Source organism: Orycteropus afer, unplaced genomic scaffold (genome assembly GCF_000298275.1).
Source record: "Orycteropus afer afer isolate SDZICR_OR568_19922 unplaced genomic scaffold, OryAfe1.0 scaffold00179, whole genome shotgun sequence".
Classification (NCBI taxonomy): Eukaryota; Metazoa; Chordata; class Mammalia; order Tubulidentata; family Orycteropodidae; genus Orycteropus; species Orycteropus afer.
The window spans coordinates 842394-855805 of NW_006921766.1; the positions used below are offsets into that span (position 1 = coordinate 842394).

General features: G+C 44.2%; 1 protein-coding gene across 1 annotated transcript in view; it reads left to right on the forward strand.

Moving 5' to 3' along the window:
- Positions 1-4255: 4255 nt before the first annotated feature.
- DNMT3L (DNA methyltransferase 3 like) overlaps positions 4256-13412 on the forward strand; it is a 30179-nt gene continuing 21022 nt past the window's right edge. The window contains exons 1-6 of the mRNA XM_007947305.1: positions 4256-4379; positions 9447-9536; positions 9764-9808; positions 10781-10860; positions 10941-11053; positions 12403-12577. Of these exons, the coding sequence (XP_007945496.1) occupies positions 4256-4379; positions 9447-9536; positions 9764-9808; positions 10781-10860; positions 10941-11053; positions 12403-12577 (627 nt within the window). The remainder of the gene's footprint in view (positions 4380-9446; positions 9537-9763; positions 9809-10780; positions 10861-10940; positions 11054-12402; positions 12578-13412) is intronic.

The following is a 13412-nucleotide window of genomic DNA, read 5'->3' on the forward strand; positions in this document are numbered from 1 at the left end:
CTTGTATACAATGACTTTGCTGAACTAACTTTTTAGTTCTAGGGGGGTTTTATTGTTGTTGTTTTTGTTTTAGATTCCTTGGTATTTTCTAGGTAGACAATCATGTCATTTGCAAATAGGTTGTTGTTTCTTAGGTGCTGTCAAGTCGGCTCTGACTCATAGCGACTCTATGCACAACAGAATGAAACATTGCCTGGCCCTGTGCTGGCCCCACAATCCTTGCTATGTTTGAGGCCATCGTTGCAGCCACTGTGTCAGTCCATCTTGTTGAGGGCCTTCCACTTTTTCACTGACCCTCCACTTTACCAAGTGTGATAATCTTCTCCAGGAAATGGTCCCTTTTGATAACATGACCAAAGTAGATGAGAAGTCTAGCCATTCTCACTTCCTAGGAGCATTCCGGCTGCACTTCTTTCCATGACAGACTTATTAGTTCTTCTGGCAGTACATGATACTTTCAGTATTCTTTGGCAACACAACTCAAAAGTGTCAACTCTTCTTCAATCTTCCTACTTGATTGTCCAGCTTTCACATGCATAGGAGGCTATTGAAAATACTATGGCTTGGAGCAGTTTTATTTCTTCCAGAAGTTTTATTTCTTCCTTTCTGATCCATACACTGTTTGTTTCTTTCTTGCCTTATTGCACTGACTAGAACATCTGTTACTATCTGGAATAAGAGTGGTCAGGGAGGAGATCCTTGCTTTGTTCCTGATCTTAGGGGGAAAGCATTCAGTCTTTCACATTAACAATAAGTCAGCCGTACAATTTTTAAAAGAGTATAAAACATATTTTTTATCAAGTTCAAGAAGCTCCCTTCTATGTATTTTTCTGAGAGTTTTTTTTTTTTCTTTTTTTTTAAATCATGGACAGGTATTGGATTTTTCAAATGTTTTTTTCTGCATCGATTGATAAGATTTTTCTTCATTGGCTTTAATATGGTAGATTGCTTTGCTTGATTTTTGAATACTGAACCAGACTTGCATCCCTAGGATAAACCCTACTTGATCATGTTGTGCAAATCTTTTCATATTGCTGAATTCTATTCTGCTGATACATTGTTAAAGATTTTTATGTATATATTCATGAGGAAGATAGTTTGAAGTTTTCTTTTTTCAGTGCTGTCTTTGTCTGGTTTTGGTATCAAGGTAATAACAGCTTCATAAAATGAATTGGAAAGTATTCCCTCCTCTCCTATTTTCTGGAAGAGACTGTGTAGAATCGATATTAATTCTTTAAACATTCAGTAAAATTCTCTAGTGAAACTATCTGGGTCTGGAGATTTCTTTTATGGTTGTCGTTGTTGTTGTTATGTGCCGTCAAATAGGACCCGACTCATAGCGATCCCTCCTTGGGTTTCCGAAGCAGTATCACCATGGAAGTAGATTGCCCCATCTTCCTTCTGAGGAGTGGCTGGTGAGTTTGAACCACCAGTCTTCTGGTTAGCAGTCAAGTGCTTTAGGCACTAGGCTACCAGAGCTCCCAGAGCTTATGGAAGATTTTCAATTGCAAATTCAATTTTCTTATCAATTATAGAATATTCAAAGGATTTATTTCATATTGGGTGGGTTGTACTACTTTGTGTTTTCCAAGGAATTGATCCATTTCACTCAAGTTGTCAAATTCATGTTTGTACAGTTGTTTATAGTATTTCTTTACTATCCATTTGATGTCTTATGGTTCTGTAGTGATATCCCCTGTGTCATTCTGAAATTGATAATTTGTGTCTTCTCTTTTTTTCTTTGTCAGTCTTGCTAGAGGCTTGTGAGTTTTATTGATCTTCTCAAAGAACCAGCTCTTTCTTTCATTGATTTTCTCTATTGCTTTTCAGTTTTCACTTTAATTTATTTCTGCTCTTATTTTTATTAGGCCCTCTGGTGGCATAGTGCACAAGGCCTTTGACTGCTAACCAGGAGGCTGGGGGTTCAAACCCACCAGCCACTCCTTGGAAGGAAGACTGGGCAATCTACTTCCATAGAGAAACCAAAAAAAAAAAAAAAACTCACTGCCATCAAGTTGGATCCAACTCATAGCGTCCCCTCCTTGGGTTTCTGAGGCAATATCACTACGGAAGTAGATTGCCCAATCTTCCCTCTGAGGAGTGGCTGGTGAGTTTGAACCACCAGCCTTCTGATTAGCAGTCAAATGCCTTAGGCAGTACACCACCACACTGCCTCGGAAATCCAAGGAGGAGTCGCTATGAGTTGGAACCGACTTGACAGCAGTGAGTTTGGGTTTTTTGGTCATTCTGTGTGCTTTGGCTTTATTTCACTCTTCTTGTGCTAGTTTCTTGAGAGCTTAGATCATTCATTTGAGACTTGTCCTCTTTTCTAGTGTAAGCATTTACTGCTATAAACTTCTACGTCAGCACTGTTTTAGCTGCATCCCACAAACATTGATATGTTGTATTACATTTTATTCAGTTCATTGTGCTTTCTGTCATTTAATAGATTTTCTTTTTTTTTTTTTTAGATCGGTTTTTGGTTTACAAGAAAAACTATGCAGAAAGCACAGTTTATATATACCCCTTTGCACCACTCTGGAAGAGTGGGAGGGAAGGGCCAGATGTCTGAGTTTCATAGGACTGCTATAACAAAGCACCACAAAGTGGGTGGCTTAGGAGAACAGAAATTTATTGTCTTACAGTTCTGGAGCTGGGAGTCTGGCATCCAGGACCAAGGTCAGGTATATCTAGGGTATGGCAGATATTGCAAGGGCCCTGGATGCCATTTGAGAGGGGGCGCCAATGAACAATTTCTATTTGCCATCACAGTTTCCATTGCTGCGAGAAATCATTCAGCAATTCAAAATTAATTGCCATAGATGCTATTTTCCCTGGATATAGCCCATGGTCAGCCTCAGCCCTATAAACCTGGAAAAGCAGGCAAGGAGTTAGAGGACCACTGCCATCTCAACCCTTGGTTTTGTTCCCACTCACCCCTTGGCATGAGCCTGAGATGCCCATGTGGGGGTCTCCAAGGACTTTCTCCATCCTGCCCCAGCCCACCCCCACAACTGTCTTTTTCTAGACCAGAGCCTGAGGCCAAGGCCTCCCATCTGGTCACAGTCCTCAGTGTCCTCTACCCTGCCAGGCCTTTTGCTCAGAACTGAGAGGTTGGGCCAGCATGGGTCCAGGAGGAAACTACCCCCTGGACATGCCCCCTCTGGACATGGGCCAGGGTTTATAGCAGAAACTCCCACTACCAAAGAAATCACAAAAAAGTAACAAAGAAAGCAGGCACCTCCAGAGTTAGCAAACTGAAGAAGGAAAGCTGAACATTAACTGAAGAGGAGAAATCACCTCAGGATAGCTGTGAGCGTGGTGGAGGACCTTCCCCACAGCACTCAACATGGAACAGAGGGGACAACCAGAGGAGGGTGTCAAAGCAGACATGGTGCCTGACCTAGAGAGGTTGGGAGAGAGCCTGCCCATTGCTATCAAGGGTGGGGAACCAGAAATGTGAAATTGGTGTAGAAGGCTTGAGGAAAATGGTTGCCCCAGCCCACACTGGGCCAAGGTGCAGAGCAAGCAGCAGCAAGACCCAGGGGCCATCTGAGAGGTGAGCTTGGCCTACCCAAGCTATAGACAAAGGTTCCTGGGGCTGTGCTAGTTTAACTAACACCAGCCCCTCACAGAAAGATCCCCGCCCCCAGCCCCCACACACAGACGAGGAGCCTGTCCTGGAGGGCCTGAGGAGCTTCCACTCTTGAAGCCCATTGCCTCCTTGGTCTATGCCTGCCCCTCTCAAACCAGAACCTCAGCTTGACTCTCGGCTCTGCAGCCCCCTTCCCTCCTGGAGCCTTTGTCTTTAGGACCAGCCTCTCTCTGCTCTCTTCATGACGGAATCTTAGCTCTTCCCAACAGGCCTGTCACTCTGGTTTCACCCTTAGGTCTTGGGAGGGTTTCCTGGCCCAGCGCAGGTCCAAAGAACCCCACCTGCCTATTTGACCAAGGCTGTAATCCTGCATAGTGGCCCACTTGGCCTAGAGGCTGGGATTACTCTTGGTCCTTAGCCCAGGGCCCATCTCCAGGGGTCAACAGATGCTGGATGGCTGGGCAGCAGAGTGACCAGTGTTCTCTCAGTTACCTGCCCCTGCACAGGGAACAGGGCTAGAAAGTTAAGTACATGAGGGTTGAATGGCAAGAGAGATAGGGGTTGGCGTGCAACAGGTTCTTGTGCAGAAAACACGTAGGCAGGCCCTGAATCAAAGGGCATCTGAAAGGACGCATTCCAGTTGTTTTCAGTCTGACCTCTATGGCCCTGAAACGGGCCCTGGCCACTCATGGGCCCTATGTGGTGGGCCAGATCCTGAGCCTGAAGTTCGTGGACACTGTGTATGAGGCCAGTGTTCTCTGGGGTGATGCCTTCTGGAAGCACAGTAGGGCAACATGTCTGCACATACCACTTGCTCCAATAAGAGCGCAGAAAGGAAGTGGAGGTATGACCTGTTTGGTGGGAGGGAGTCTAATGTGGGATCACATCTCAGGTGAAAGCAAGGAAACCACCAAAATGTCTGCTGATAGAGGGCATTTAGAAACCACCTCTACAGATGACCCCCAGGAGAAGGGTGAGGTAACCATGCACCAACCTGGACAGGTGTCTGCAATATGTTGCTGAGAGAAGAAAAGCAAGTTGCAGTGAAATATATACAGGGTGATCCAATCATTGTGAAGAGAGAAAAGAAGAAAACCTCTCCATTTGGAAGGCTGCCTAACAGGTGAGAACCCTGGAGCAGGTGCGGGACAGTGAGATAGGGGGATTTCCTATTTAAGCCACCCACTTAATGTGGTCTGAAAGTTAATAATACACATATGTTTGTTTTCATATTAAAAATAGAAAGTAAAATATAATGGAAAAATACCATTCATGAAACCAAACCAAACATCAGATAATTAAGAGTAAAGATGAAAAGAAAACTGCAGTTCCCATGTTGTTTTAAAAAGAGAAGAAATAGAAAGACATACCATATTCCTGGATTGAAAATCTTAATCGTATTTTTAAAAGTTATTTCTTCCACCAGAATTAGATGGTGCCCAGCTACCCCTGTCAACCACTCAGAAAGGGACCAAAATAGGAGATCCTGAAGAGAGTGGGAGAAAAATGTGGAAAAAACTTAAAATCATAAAATAAAGACCAGGCTTACTGGTCTGACAGAGACTGGTGAAACCCCTGAGACTATGGCCCCTAGTCATCCATTGGGCTTGGAATTGAACTTGTTCCTGTGGCTTCCAGCCAAACAATAGACAGGCTTATAAGGTGAACAATTACACCAGGTAGGTGCACTGCTTATAACAATCAACCACGGGAGATCAGAAGGGCAGAATTTGTACAGGGAAATAGCTCAAAGGGTAGGAATGCATAGGAAACAAGGACACAGGGAAAAGGTAATCACAGGGAGAAAGTGGGAAGAGAGCTGTTACATTATGAGGATTGCAGATCAATGTCACGAAACGAAATGTATATGAACTATCGAATGGAAAATGAATTTGTTCTATAAACTTTCACCCAAATCACAATTAAAAAAAGAAAGAAAGAAATCAACATTGTTATAATAATAATAATAAATAGCTCTTCCTTAATTAATCTATACATTTAATGTATCTCTGATCAAATTACCAAGGGATTTCTTTTCAGAACTTTAATGTTCTTTTTGCAGATGATTGAATAAAAAGTGATGAGACATTTTTAAGACTATCATGCCATACCAAATATTTAAATATGCTATAAAGCTACAATAAATGTAACAGATGGTATGATGCAAAAATCAATAGGTTACTGGAGTGAAATACAAAGCTCCGAGAGCAAGCCAATCATTCCTAAGAATTCATTGTGTGCTAGATGCATCTTGCTGGATACATGGGGGAGTTGATGGTCTCAGAGACAGTTAGCTAATCATTTTCAAATATCATACCAAAGATGAAAAAGTTCTAATCAAAGTAAAGATATAAATAGAAAATGAAGTAAATAAAGGTGTTTATATAATCTTGGGGAGGAGAGGAACTTTTAAAGCATGATATAAGATGTGCAAACCATAAAAGAAAAGACTAATAGATTGGACTTAATCATGCAAATTGTTTGTATATAATAAAATACGAAAATAGATATAGAAGCTGGAGAAAAATATTTGAAAGTTATACATGAAGATGACTTAAAATCTTTAATATATAAAGAAGCCTTTCAAATCAATAATAATAAGAAGAATAAGATGAATGCCCAAAGGTTAAAAAAAGAAAAAAGTATTTGTACACCAATATCATTGAAGTAGAACTAACAATAGCCAAAATATGAAAACAACCCAGTGTCCAGCAACAGATGAATGGATAAACAAACTGTGGTATATCCACACAATGGAATATCATTCAGTTGTAAAGAGAAAGAAATGAAGTCCTGATATAAGCAACAACATGGATGAACCTTGAAAATATTATGCTAAGTGAAATGAGTCACACACAAAAGGACAAATAATATGTGATCCCACTTATATGAAATATCTAGAGTAGGCAAATGCATAGAGACCAAAGTATATTAGTGGTTACCAGAAGCTGAAGGGAAAGGGAGAATAAGTCATTGCTTAGGAGGCACTGGGTTTCTGTAAATGGTGACAGAATAATTTGGAGACATATAGTGGCTGTGGTTGTACAACATGTTGTAGGTAATCGACATCACTGAATTGTACAGGTGAAAAAAAGTTGAATTGGCAAATGTTTTGTTATAAATATTTTTATCAGTAAAATAAATTTTTAAAAAAGAAAAAGTAATAAAGAGGAAAAACCTAATTTTAATTAAAAGTTTGTCCCATGACTCAATAGTATCAAGGGCTGTATCTCCTTTGTGCCTTTTGAATATCGGATTTTGGAAATATATAATCTACACACAAATAATAAAACTGGAATTTCATGAGACACAATTTCATGCATAGTGTTTATAATGTATCATAAAGGGGCTATCCTTTTGCCTAAATGAGTTTGGTGGAAGTACTGGGTAGAACAAGTGAAGCAGACCTGTTATTTCAGGACTACTTGGGGACTTAAATGCACTGATGGAAACTGTGCAACTTCAAGCAGGGGACTCAGACGTGGTGTGTCCCAAACAAATTTGACCAGGCAACCCTATCCTCACTGCTCTCCTGTGCCTGAGCCAGATTGAGACTGGGTGCTACTGAGGATGGAAAATTAATTCTAAGACAGGTGTTTTAATGGATCTCATCTAGCAGCCTGGGAGGTACAATTATTAAAGTGTTTGGCCAGAAACCAAAAGGTCAGTGGTTCTAATCCACCAGATGGGTCAGTCTGTATCCATAAAAGTAACCCTAGGGCAGTTCTACCCTGTCCTGTAAAGTCAGATTTGACTCAATGGCAATGGATTTTTGGGGGTGGGGTGGTGTGTGGTAACAGGGTTTGATCATCTAGCAGCAGGGAAGACACAGCAGTTCCTCCTTTTATCCAGGAGAGGGGGATGTTTGGTTATATTTATGGGTAGCACAATAACTTTTTTTTTTTTTTTTTTTAGTAATTATTTTGTCTCACCCAGTCATGGTCACAAAGTGACCTTGTCTGATGTTGGTGATGTGTGAAATGTTTACATCTCACAGGAGAACAAGACCCTGCTAGTAAGGGACAGGCCACCTCCAGCAACACCCACTCACACTGTCCACACTTTATTCGGAGCTGCTCAGTTGTTACCTCATATCTTTGTTCAGTCCCAGGGTCCCAGCCAGGACACCACATGGCATTTAGTCATCAAGTCTCCTCAGGCTCCCCTTCGCTGTGACAGTTTCTCCAATTTGAGAACACATGGCTGAAGTGTGTCTGTCAGGTTTCTCCAAAGTAAAGTAACTCCTCTCTTTCCACTTCATCCCCCTAATGCCTCCTCCCCATTCCTTCCAGTCACACAGAACATTCTTTTCTTTCTCCCTACTTCTTTAGCTCCACCTTCACCTTGAACAGACTCCTCACTGAGATCAGAAAGCACTACTTCCATCTCAGCACTGAGTGCTGCCTTCTCCCTATTCCATCCTCCAGCCCCTCTGCACAGGTATTTTAATGGATCTCATCTAGCAGCCCTGGTGGCATAATTATTAAAGTGTTTGGCCAGAAACCAAAAGGTCAGTGGTTCTAATCCACCAGATGTGGCAGTCTGCATCCATAAAAGTAACCCTGGGGCAGTTCTACCCTGTCCTGTAAAGTCAGATTTGACTCAATAGCAATGGATTTTTGGGGGTGGGGTGGGGCCCTGTTCCCTTCTCCTTGAACCCCATTATCATCCCAAATGGAAACCTGCATCGGCTTTTTAAACTCTCATTCACTCAAAGGCCAAACTCCTCTTCCCCACCTCAGCCCTGAGCACCCATCTCCCACCCTGAGTGCCCCCTAGAGCCCTCAGCCTATTCCCCACCCTTGTGTTGTCTCAATGAGCACCTTTTCTCCCCCTTCCGTTTCCCTACTGAGTGCCTTTCCTGTCCCTTCCTCCTCGACCTGCCACCTCCTTCCCATCCTGAACCCCCCAACACTGAGCTCCCTTACTGCTGAGCACCATCTCCCCACCCCCCGCACTGAGTCTCGAGCCCTCACCTTCACACCCCTTCAAGCTCCTCTCTTGCCCCCGCCTACGCCTTCCCACGTGAGCGCCCGCGCACCTCGAACCTCACACGCCAATATTGCCCCTCGCCCACTGCTCTTCAACTGCTCACCCCAGAGATCCCTGGTTCTTCCGGCCGGACCTCATTCCTTGTGGTCCTTCCTGCTTCCCTGCTCCCATGGCCCTGTCCTCCCCGAGGACCCTGAGCTTGGACCCTTTGGAGGGATCAGACCAGGACTCTGAACCCACCAGCGGTCAGGACAGTCTGGACAAGGAACAATGGGGGTCGTCCTGTGGCATCGGTAAGCTCTTCTCCTCCCGAGCCATCCCGGCTTTTGACTAAGGTGATGGCAGGGATGGCGTAGTGGGAATGTCACCTCAGCAGATTATTAGCTGGGGCCTCAGGGACATTGTGGGAGGTAGAAGCATGGGGCCACTGAATGCTCCTAAGTCTCAGGTGAACACAGGGGCTGTGGTGAACTCAACCTCTATTAAGCTCCCTCTCCTCCCCTTTGTGGGCCCACTGTGGTAGGCCTGGGTGGGGAGGGAGTGATGGAGACAGCTGCAAGCCTCACACAAGGGTCTTAAGTACCCCTCTCAACACTGGTGCTCCCCAACGATCTTCTTCCCCATCATCTACAGAGCCTGGAGGGGTGGGGGTCACAGTGGGAGTCTTGCTAGGGTGGGAGCCAACCTGGGCACTGTCTGCTCAGCCCCCCAGCTTGAGTGTGCCAGGGCTCCCAGATAGGAACTGATAGGCTGTTTTTTCCCTATGTGTGTCCTGTACCCTTTCTCCCTGCATGGCATTTGGGTGGTTGTCCTGCATGGCCACCATCACTGTCGCTTGTTGACCTCTGACCCTGACCAGTCCTGGACCTGGAAGAAGAGCAGAGCATGGACGTGATCCTGGTGGGCTCCAGTGAGCTGTCATGTCCCCCATCACCCCAGCATAGCAGAGGTGGGTTCCCACTTCTCAGACCCCCACACGAGTGTTAGACATGCCTGAGCAATTTCTAGAGCTTCAAACTTCTGAAATATTCCATGTTATTCAGGCATGGATGGGATGGATGGGATCCTGTAGCTCTTGTGACTTAAGATGACACACTTGTGATGCTCACTTCTTGGCCACATTTAAATTGGGAAATAGGATGAAGAACGAAGATGTTCTTCTCATTTTCTTTTCAGATCTTATTGTGTATGAAGTCAGGGTTAAGCAGCGACCCATAGAAGGTGAGTGATCACATACTAGCCCCTGACCAAGCAAACAGAAATATTGGCTTCAGCATCTACACATAGTCATCCCTAGAAGAATGCAGCAGACATCCCTGGTAGCCCAGGTTTCCTGCAGCTTCAATGAAACATGCAATCCAATGTTTTTGTTTGTTTGTTTGTTTCGGTATATTTACAGAGTTTTGCAACCATCATCATGTTCTAATTTTAGAACACTTTTATTGTTTACAATCACTCCCTTCTCCTCTTTCCTACCTCCCCACTTTCAACTCTCCACCATCATTACTAATTGAATAGGGTCAAGCTGACTCTGCCTCAAGGCCACCTCAAGTATGGCAGAGTAGAACTGAGCTCCATAGGGCTTTCAGTGGCTGATGTTTCAAAAGTAATTCACCAGGCCTTTCTTTTGAGGTGCTTCTGGGTCAACTTGGTCTCCAAACTTTTGGTTAGCAGCCTAAGTGACCACTAGTCTACTTTCTCTCTCTATGGATTTGCCTTTTATGGACTCCTTGCATTTCCATTTGAATCTTAGGCTCAGCTTAATTTGATCCAAAAGCTAACTGGAATTTTGATAGGGACCAGATCAATTTGAGGAGTGTTGCTATTTCAATATTAAGTTTTTGAGTGCATGAACATGGCATGTTTTCCATTTGTTTAGATCTCTACCATGTTTATAGTTTTTGGTACAAACTTCTTGGGTTAAATCTATTTCTAAATAAAGTCCCTGGGTGGTGCAAATGGTTAAGCTGAAAGGTTGGTGGTTCAAACCCACCCAGATGTACCTCAGAAGACGGGCCCAGTGATCTGCTTCCAAATGGTCACAGCCTTAAAAACCCTATGGAGCAGTTCTACTCTGCATATGTGGGGTCGCCTTGAGTGGAAATAGATTTGACAGCAACTAACAAGAATTTCTACGTGTGTTTGTTTTTGATGATGTTGTAATATGCATTGCTCTTTAAACATTCATGTTAGACATCTGCATCTGCTGCGGGAGTTTCCAGGTCTGGACGGAGCACCCTCTGTTTGAGGGAGGAATGTGTGTGCCATGTAAGGTAAGCAGGAAGCATGGTGGCTTCATTATGGCCTCCAAGCAAGGAGGAAGAGAGCCAGCGATACTTTACTCTCTGCATAGGACAAGTTCCTAGAATCTCTCTTCTTATATGATGATGATGGGTACCAGTCCTACTGCTCCATTTGCTGTTCGGGTGAGATGCTGCTCATCTGTGAAAACCCTGACTGCACCAGGTGAGGCTCAGGACACCCACGCCAAGGGGCCTGCTCCCATGCGACTGGGTGGCTGGTGGGAAAGGAGCTCACAAGTGCAGAAATGTTCCATCTTTCTTGGTTACTGAGCCCAGGGTGTGGGAATTTTCCCCTAGAAAAGCATCATTCCCTCCCAAGTGTTCAATTTCCATCTCAAATACTGTATTGGGCATAGAGTCTGGAAGTATGAGAGGTGAAGGTGGCAAGAGGTTTGCATTTGTGATTTTTTCTTTTTCTTCTTCTTGTTAGTATTGCCAAGACACAGCTAGGAGTTGAGTGTTGGAAACCCCATACCCCACAGCCAAGGGGTGTGCAAGGTCCAAGGTGTTCATCCCTTGGTCATTACACACCAACCTGAGCCCCATCATGGTGCTTGCCACCTGGTACCTGCTCCCTCTGCCTTTGCTCTAAGTCATTCTTGTATTTATGGCTGCCCTACCCCAAAAATTCTGTCCCCCATCTGGGTGCTTCTGCATTTGGTTTTGCTGAGACTCCTTAAGCCATTTCTTAAGGCTTTGTGGGGAAAATGGTGGTTTAAATGATTTTTTTAAATCTACTATTGCCCATAAATCCCATCTCTCCATCCCCCAGACTCCTGGCTCCTGTCACTCCACACCAACAGCGTCCCTTCCCAGAACATGGGAGCAGGCACTGCTGGGCCAACTTTATCTTTCTAAATGAGCCCTGGGTATGATCTTTGTTGTTCATTCAAAAACAAGAAGTCCAATGTGTCCACAATACCACATTTCCATTAACACCAAACACTAGGCTATACAGATAAACACATAAACACCTGAGATGATCAGTCATCATCATCAGTCACGGTCAGTGAACAGAAGTATACTCTAGACCAAGGATAGATTCAGCTGAGGCTAATCTTGCACAGACTCCAGTGATACAAAATGCCTGCAGACAGAAACAACAGAAGACAGACACAGAATAATCTCTCACAAACATCCCAACACTATGGGAGAGAGAGCCAATAGAGCTACTACCTCAGGACCATAGTACGGGGGGACACCAAACTCAATTGGCACAACAAAATACAGAAAAGCGTTGCTCTGCATCCTACATTGGTGAGTAGCAACTAGGGTCGCTTAAAAGCTTACAAGCAGCCATCTAAGATGTAGCTAATGATCTCCTAGCATCAGAAGTGAAGAAGAACAGAAAAAAAAAAAAGGGGGGGGAGGTATTTAGAAGCAATCAGCCCTAGGACACTGGGTTAGGGTTGGACATAAAACAAAACACAAAAAACAAGGAAGAGGCTTGAATTTTCATAGGTGACCGAAAAAAACCCATTTCAATGACTGTGGCTTTCTGTTTGACTTTAGATGCTACTGTTTCGAGTGTGTTGATACACTGGTCAGCCCTGGGACCTCAGGGAGAGTTCACGCCATGAGTAACTGGGTGTGCTTCCTATGCCTGCCCTTCCCCAGCAATGGACTGCTGCAGAGAAGGAAGAAGTGGCGGGCACGGCTGAAGGCCTTCCATGACCAGGAGGCTACGGTAAGGAGTAGGGAGTGCTTGAGCTTACAGATCAGGACAGAACTGGAGGAGAAATGTGTTGCAACATTGGCAGACCTAAACAGACTATAAAGAAATGCCTGGTAATCTACTTCTGATAACCAAAACCAAAAACCAAACTCACTGCCGTTGAGTCAGATCTGACTCATAGCGACCCTTCCTTAGGTTTCCGAGGCAGTATGTCTACGGAAGTAGATTGCCCAACCTTCCTTTCGAGGAATAGCTGGTGGGTTTGAACTGCCAGCCTTCTGGTTAGCAGTCAAATGCCCGAAAACCAGCCAATGGAAATCCTAAGGATCAGAATGGTCTGATGTGCAGCCAATCATGTGGATGCTCGGGTCTGGGCAGCCATGAATTTGAGCTGACTCGACAGCAGCTAACAAAAACAATGAAAACAAACTTGTATGATTTTCCCTCTGGTTCCAAAAGAAAAAAACCTAAACCAGTTGCCATTGAGATTCAATGCATGGTGACCCCATGTGTGTCAGAGTAGAATTGTGCTCCAGCAGGTTTTTTTTTTTTTTTTTAATGACATTTTTCATGTTGTGCCACCATTATTGCTATCCTTTTCCAAAATATTCCACCACCATTAGGATAAACTCAGTGCCCCCCAAACAAAAGCTTCCCCTTTTCCCCTCCTTCCTACTCCTCTTGTTGTTGTTGTTATGTGCCGTTGAGTCAGACCCGACTCATGGCAACCCCTCCTTGGGTTTCTTAGGCAGTATCACTGCAGAAGTAGATTGCCCCATCTTTCTTCCAAGGAGTGGCTGGTGGGTTTGAACCCGCCAGCCTTCTGGTTAGCAGTCAAGTGCCTTAG